This window comes from Trichomonas vaginalis, chromosome III, assembly GCF_026262505.1.
Source record: "Trichomonas vaginalis G3 chromosome III, whole genome shotgun sequence".
Taxonomy (NCBI): Eukaryota; Parabasalia; order Trichomonadida; family Trichomonadidae; genus Trichomonas; species Trichomonas vaginalis.
This window is the reverse complement of record NC_067205.1, coordinates 15182830-15189550: the sequence shown is the minus strand read 5'-3', so window position 1 is coordinate 15189550 and position 6721 is coordinate 15182830. Positions and strand designations below refer to the sequence as shown.

General features: G+C 31.6%; 3 protein-coding genes and 2 pseudogenes across 5 annotated transcripts, besides 1 other annotated feature; 4 read left to right on the top strand and 1 right to left on the bottom strand.

The window, feature by feature from the left end:
- Positions 1-2634: 2634 nt before the first annotated feature.
- TVAGG3_0705720 (uncharacterized protein) lies at positions 2635-2874 on the top strand (the record flags this gene model as incomplete). The annotated part of the gene is made up of 1 exon (XM_051243568.1): positions 2635-2874. One exon carries the CDS (start codon positions 2635-2637, stop codon positions 2872-2874), a length of 240 nt encoding a protein of 79 aa, XP_051090155.1.
- A 520-nt stretch (positions 2875-3394) lies between these two features.
- Positions 3395-3979, bottom strand: TVAGG3_0705710 (annotated as a pseudogene). The gene has a single exon. A coding segment is annotated over exon 1 (585 nt).
- Positions 3980-4145: 166 nt separating this feature from the next.
- On the top strand, positions 4146-4487 carry TVAGG3_0705700 (phage tail repeat-like family; the record flags this gene model as incomplete). Its single annotated transcript, XM_051243567.1, has 1 exon — positions 4146-4487. The coding sequence occupies one exon, from the start codon at positions 4146-4148 to the stop codon at positions 4485-4487; it is 342 nt and encodes a 113-aa protein (XP_051090154.1).
- A 249-nt stretch (positions 4488-4736) lies between these two features.
- Positions 4737-6721: part of a mobile genetic element that runs on past the window's edge.
- TVAGG3_0705690 (uncharacterized protein) lies at positions 5030-5422 on the top strand (the record flags this gene model as incomplete). Its single annotated transcript, XM_051243566.1, has 1 exon — positions 5030-5422. The coding sequence occupies one exon, from the start codon at positions 5030-5032 to the stop codon at positions 5420-5422; it is 393 nt and encodes a 130-aa protein (XP_051090153.1).
- On the top strand, positions 5451-6686 carry TVAGG3_0705680 (annotated as a pseudogene). Its single transcript has one exon. A coding segment is annotated over exon 1 (1236 nt).

Here is a 6721-nt window from a genome sequence, read left to right as displayed (position 1 = left end):
GAGCAAATTAAAGAGAATTAGTGAAATCAAGTTTGCCAATCAAAATATAGTATACCTTATTTAATCACGTTTTTAAAAATTGAAATAGTTCATTTTGTTTCCTTTTTGAAACAATGAAAACATAGTTTTATTGGCATTTTTATAGAATCTGAACATTCACAAAGCCAAATGCATCCTTCTGGATGAGGAACAATTGATGATTTCATATTTCTTCCTTCTCTATGACTTATTGTTTTACGAGAAACTTTTGTAAATGGCTTTCATTTTCAATATTGCACAATATCGCACAGATCATAGTATATGATATTTGTCATTTAAGAAAATGATACAGCATGCTATAAATCAACCATAAAAATAGTCAAATTTGAAATGATAGCAATATTCTGTGTAAACTTGTTTTTTCATATGATACATATGCATTACTTTTGGTTTATGATAAATTTGTAACTTGCGTTCTATATTTGAATTAGTAATTTCAGAAATATTCAGCAAATTAATAAAATGTTAAAATTCATCAAATCTCGAAAGTGGGATTTGTTTTTTTTTGTCTAATACAATTGAATTTACCTCGCATAAACAGTAAAATTATGTGAAATTAGTCATCTTTATAATACAATAAAAGCTTTGCCTTAACTTATGGTAAGGTTAATTGTTAAGTCTCATCACACTTTTCAATGCTCGATTTTTAAAAACTGTTTAAAAATGGAGCTTATATTGAAATAGTGTAGAGACTAAAAATTACCACAGACTATTTCAGAGGATTGAGTTGCCACTCAATCCTCTGAAAAGTCTGAGGTAATTTGCAAAATTTTATAACAAGTAAATGTAAGGGATGTAAAAGATAGAATATATTGACCCTGATAGTTCATAATTCTCAAAAGGAAAAAAAGGTCATGAGAAAATTGGAGGAAATGGTATCTAAAGATAGATGTGAACTTTTAAAATTAATTTAGAAAATTGCAGATTTTCTTCAGAAATAAAAATTGTGAAAATTCAAAAGAACAAAAAATAAGGTAATTATATTGTAGAGAATTAGATGATTATTTTTGAATTCAAAAGAGGATTTTATGAATTTTTATAAGTCTGACCAAATTAAATTATTAATATATGAATAGTAAAAATATCGGGTTAAAGAAGCAAAAAAGTTGAAAGCAGAATTGGATTGAAAGAAATGAAGGTTTAATTTAAAATAATAATATTATGTATAACATTATGATACTATGAATGTAAAAAAACGCAAATATCGTAAAAAGAAGTACGTTATATTGAAAAGTTATATTACTTAATTTTAACAATTGTTAAGGTCAGGTAGGTGGGGCGTCCAGGCGCGTTGCGCCCTCTAGCCCATAAGAAATTTTGCCCAAGACCCAAGAGGAGGACCGAACCCCAGCCGACCAGCCGGTGACAAAACCAAAACCGTTGTTATTTACATCATATTAATGGTGTCACTTTTTTAAATGTCACTTTTGTGTCGCTTTTCACAAATTATATATGTTTTCATGTTTTGTCACTTTTCTGTCACTTTTCAGGGAAAAACATTTTTATTATTATATATAAATGAATTTTACAAAACCACCGTTACCGTTCTTTGGAAATAAGAGTAGATGTAAAGATATTATATTGAGAGAACTTAAGAAACTACCGAATGGTCTAACATTTGTAGATTTGTTCGGTGGAAGTTTCTATATATCCATTTATGTCATACAATATTCCCAGACTCAAAGATTATATGCAATGACTTCGACAACTATATGGACCGTCTCAAACATATTCCAGACACAAACAATATATTGAAAGAGTTAAAAGAAAGAATACCTATAGGTAAGATGGAACGTATACCATTAGATAAGAAAAATATTGTGAGAAAGGTTTTGAAAAAAGCAGAATATATAGACTGGGATAGTATATCTGCTAGACTATTATATAGTGGTGCTATAAGAGTTCATGACATTGAAACACTTATGTCAAAAGTTTTATATCTTAACTATACAAATGTTTTCAAAGAGGACATAGAAAAATATATTGAGGGTATAGAGTTTGTGAGATGTCATTGGACAGAGTTGTATGAAAAATATAAAGACAAGGAAAATGTTTTCTTTATAGTGGACCCGCCGTTCTATAACACATGGGATTTTCAATACCAAGTAGACTGGACTTTGAGAGACTCTTTAGAAACTTTAGACGTTATACATAACCATCCATGCTTTTACTTTACATCCGATAAAAGTGGTTTGGAAACCGTTATGAGATGGTTAGAGGCATACATGACTATGAGTTTATATATGACAAGATAGAATATGAGAGAGGTTCATAAAACCGGAGAAAGTGTCACAATAAAGAAATTTATTAGTAAGTAAATGTGGTTTGAAATAGAACTACTTGTTTTAGGTTTTTTCCATTGTGTCATTTATTTATTTGACGTGGCAGAAAAGTACAGAGAATATGAAGATGAACCAATGCCTGCAAATGTTCAGCATATGTACTCGTAAGAGATATTTTTATCTAATATTAAATGGACGCACAGAACTTAGCGAATGCCAGCAACCTGGACAACCAAACCCAGAGAATATTCCAAATGAAGTTAGAATACAAACTGCAATGGCAAACTATGGTCAAGTGCCAACAGATGTAAAAATGCAAACTGCCATGTCAAATGACGCTGCGTTAGGTTTGCCACCATGGTATGCAAATATGAGATGGAAAGAGTTTTATACAAACCCTGAAGTGGGATATAAACAACTTTATGCAGATGACGCGAACACAGGAGTTGACCCAGAATATGTTTTCTACCAGAGGAGAAACAGAATGTATGAGCTCCAGTTAAAGAATGCTATGGAACTCAACAGGAAACGCAAAAGACTAGGCGGACATTAGATTTTTACATATAGTAAAATGGGTTTCTTCAGTAAGATAGGAAACTTCTTTCGAAATGTTGGAAGAGGTATATGGAATGGAATAAAATCTGTCGGAAGAGGAGTATGGAACGGTGTCAAAAATATTGGTAAAAGAGTAGGTCGGTTTGTTGGTATTATACCTAAAGACCCCGAACCAGAAGAACAAGCTCCTGTTATACAACAGCCTGAACCTGCACCACAGTCAAGTTGGCAACCACAACCGGTATATTAAAAAATTATATTTTTACCGTTCGATAGTAGTTGTATATGAAACTAAGTTCTAAGTAAAACGCATGGTATAATGGAATTATTCTTTTTCTTCCATCTTGTAGTAAACCATACTTGAAAGTCTGAAATACTTCCACTTGGTGGTTCGTATAACTTTGTAGGTTTTTTCGTAAAAGTCATTTGCCAAGCATAAGAAAGAGTTTTGGGCGCCAGAAATGAAGCATGAACTATCACAGCATCTTGGTCGAAAACATCTTTAAATAAATATGGTTCATCTCTTGCATATCGACAGTAGATATTTGCTAAAGAGGTTCAACTTTCTGATTTAACATTCTTTGCAAATAATACCATGACATTGCAGTGAATTCTGTATATATTTGTTCGTCTTTCTTTGGATTGTCTTCGTAGATTTGAAATGACACTTGTGAATTTTGTTTGTCATATACAATTCTCACATAAAGTGTGCTATCGGTATTCGCATATTCATCAGCATATTTTGCATAACATGAATTTATTTTATCTTCTATATTTTTTAATGCAGCCTGTAGAGAAGATGAGAGGTCAACTTGTATTAGCTCAATTTCTTCCCACATTTTTCGTTGCCCTTCAGATGTATAATCTATATGAAACCTTACAATAAATGGAAAACTTTTATCTTCTACAGACACAAACTTTATTCTTCGAAAGCCAATAGCTTTTGTGACAGATGGGTCTCTTAACCATCTTAATGGGTAGTCAAAACGATAGCCTTCATGCTTTACGGTCTCTGTCTCAAACTTTTGACCGACATTAGTAAAAAGTTCATCTAATGGTTTAGTTGTAGCAACTCTAGAATTTTCTTTTTCTATTGGAAGCATATTTTATCTATAAAAAAATGTCAAATGAAACAGCGTCTATGAGAGAAATACAACACAACCGACAACTCATTATGCAAGCTCTAAATAAGAACACAACAAACTTTCAAACTATTCTAAGATATCTGAGTCATTGAAAGGGGGTGACTTAAAACTGACAATAAACCCAATGACAGATGAGTTTCTGTTTCAAGACAATAAGAACCATACTGTCTGTATAAATCCAACAAAAGGAACTTTAAACGAGAAACCTATAAATGAACTTTCTTTGAAAGCAGATGTTGACAACAAAGCTGACAAAGAATATGTAGACGATGCAATAGCAAAAGAAGAAGAAAGAGCTAACAATGCTTATGCAACAAAAGAACATACTCATCCTGAACTAGCAGACAAAACATATGTTGACAATAAAATGTCAAGTGAAGTGACAAGAGCTGAAAACGAATATTCTAAAAAGACTCATATACATTATATTAACCAAATACCAAGTCTTAAGGATGGGCACTCATAGGCTCCTGACAGCATAAAAATGTTATTATCTCACAATATAAAAGGAATCATAGGAATCTACAACTATATCTATATTGTTGGAAGACTTCTTAATGTATCATGCATATAAGTTATATCAATAACTCCATTATGTTATATGATTGTAATCATATTTTCGTTTCATGTTCAAAAACATTAAAATCATAACTAACTATATGAGTATTATATTTAGGAAGCTGATATATAGATATGATAAAATGCTAGGTTTTGTACACAATGACGACTAAAGCCTGTTTTGCTCTTTTGACACCAGAAGACTTTGTTGTTGTGAATGGTAAAAAATACTTCTTTGAAGATACTTACTCAGATATACCACCAACAGGTTTTGTTGACTTATTTAATACTTTAAGGACGGATGTAACATTGCTGCAACTAGAGCAGGTTTCATTATGTTTGGATGTCCGACTGAGTTTACTATAAAACGATATGAGCTATAATACAAAACTTATTTCTGGTTTTTACTACCAACAGTTTCCTATAACAGGAAAAGGTGTCATACAAGGAATGTCTATTCCATTGACATTAAGCACACCAATCTTATATATTGTTTCAAACTTAGGTTCAAAGTGTTATTCGAATGTCGACAGAAACTATTATGACCAAAAGATACTTATGCGTATAAACAATACTTTCTCTGCTGGTTTGCCTATTGTTCATTCGAATGCAGAATTTTCAACCTTAGTGAACTCAAACACTTTGGCAAGTATAACGTTGACATTAGTTGACGCAAACTTTGTTCCTGTAAAACTTTTATGTCCTATGTATTTGTCAATGACGGCAGAAAGTTTCGAATTGGAAGATGCAACTGGTGAAAGTATTGTATTACAAGAACAACTTCAACAACAAATAGCTCAAGAACAACAAATGCAACAAATGGAACAACAAAGTCAAGAATAAAAAAAATATTTTTTTTATTTTTATAAAAATGTACAGAATAGATGTTTCAGATTTTTATGACTTCCAAGCATTCAGAAATATGTGTCCATTTCGAGACTATAACAATGCAGTCGAGAATTTGAAACGTTTAGTCATTTATGTTGACTCTGCCCCAGAATGTTATGTCATGAAAGAATGGGATGTTGTCTTTAACAAACCAAGAGCAACAATAGTGTCTGAACAAGAATGTAGACAGAAACTTAAAAAATAAAAGTCGTACAAGTTGGCATGAAGATGTTAGATGCTTGGGATATCTTATTGTCAAAGTTAGAAGATTTTTCAGTTCGAGGTATAAAGTTCTATACACCTTCTCCAAACTTCTATTCTATCTTCACTGGATATAAATACGAACAAGTAGAATGGAAAGAAAATATTATAGAAGCTTGGTTAGACCATGTCAAAGAAATTATATGCAATGGAAACGAAAGAGTCTATGAGTATATCTTATGTTGGTTTGCAAACATCTTACAACATCCAAGTGCTAAAAATGAAACTGCTCTCATTATAATTGGAAAACAAGGAACAGGTAAGAACACATTCTTTACAGATATTTTGTGCAAACTGTTAGAGGGCTATTCGAACCCTAATATGACAAACTTAGAAAACATCTGTGGCAAGTTTAACTCCTCAATAGAGAATATGAAACTTATAGTATGTAACGAACTTCAAAGTATAGATACAACAAAAGTTTTTGAACTCAGATGCTTTGAAGAGTCTTATAACAGACAAAGTTGGAGTTGTTGAAAGAAAATATAAAGACCAAAGAGTTTGTGAAAATGTTGCAAACTTCATTATGGTTTCAAACAATACTGTTCCGATGAAGTTAGAAAAGTTCTGACAGAAGATATGTAGTTGTCAGAACGTCAGATTCTCATATGCAAGATACAGAATATTTTGACGACTTAGCAGAAACTTTGACATCTGACTTTACAACCACTTGTTCTCATATTTCATGACATTAGATATTTCTAAGTTCAATCCAAGACAAATTCCACATACCGAAGAGAGACAAACATTGTTAGAAGCAAACAAGAGTGTATATGAACTGTTCATAGATGAAACTGACTTTGTGTCATTAGATGAAAGGTCATTGTACGATTCGTATAAACAATATTGTCAAGAATATGGTTATATGGCAGCTTCTAAACGTACATTCTTGGCAAATGTCAAAAGTCTTTTAGATGTTCAGAATGGTGTATATACAAAGAAAAATTTTTCTGAGTAAATTTAAAAAAAAATCTTTTTTTATCCGATAGAAAA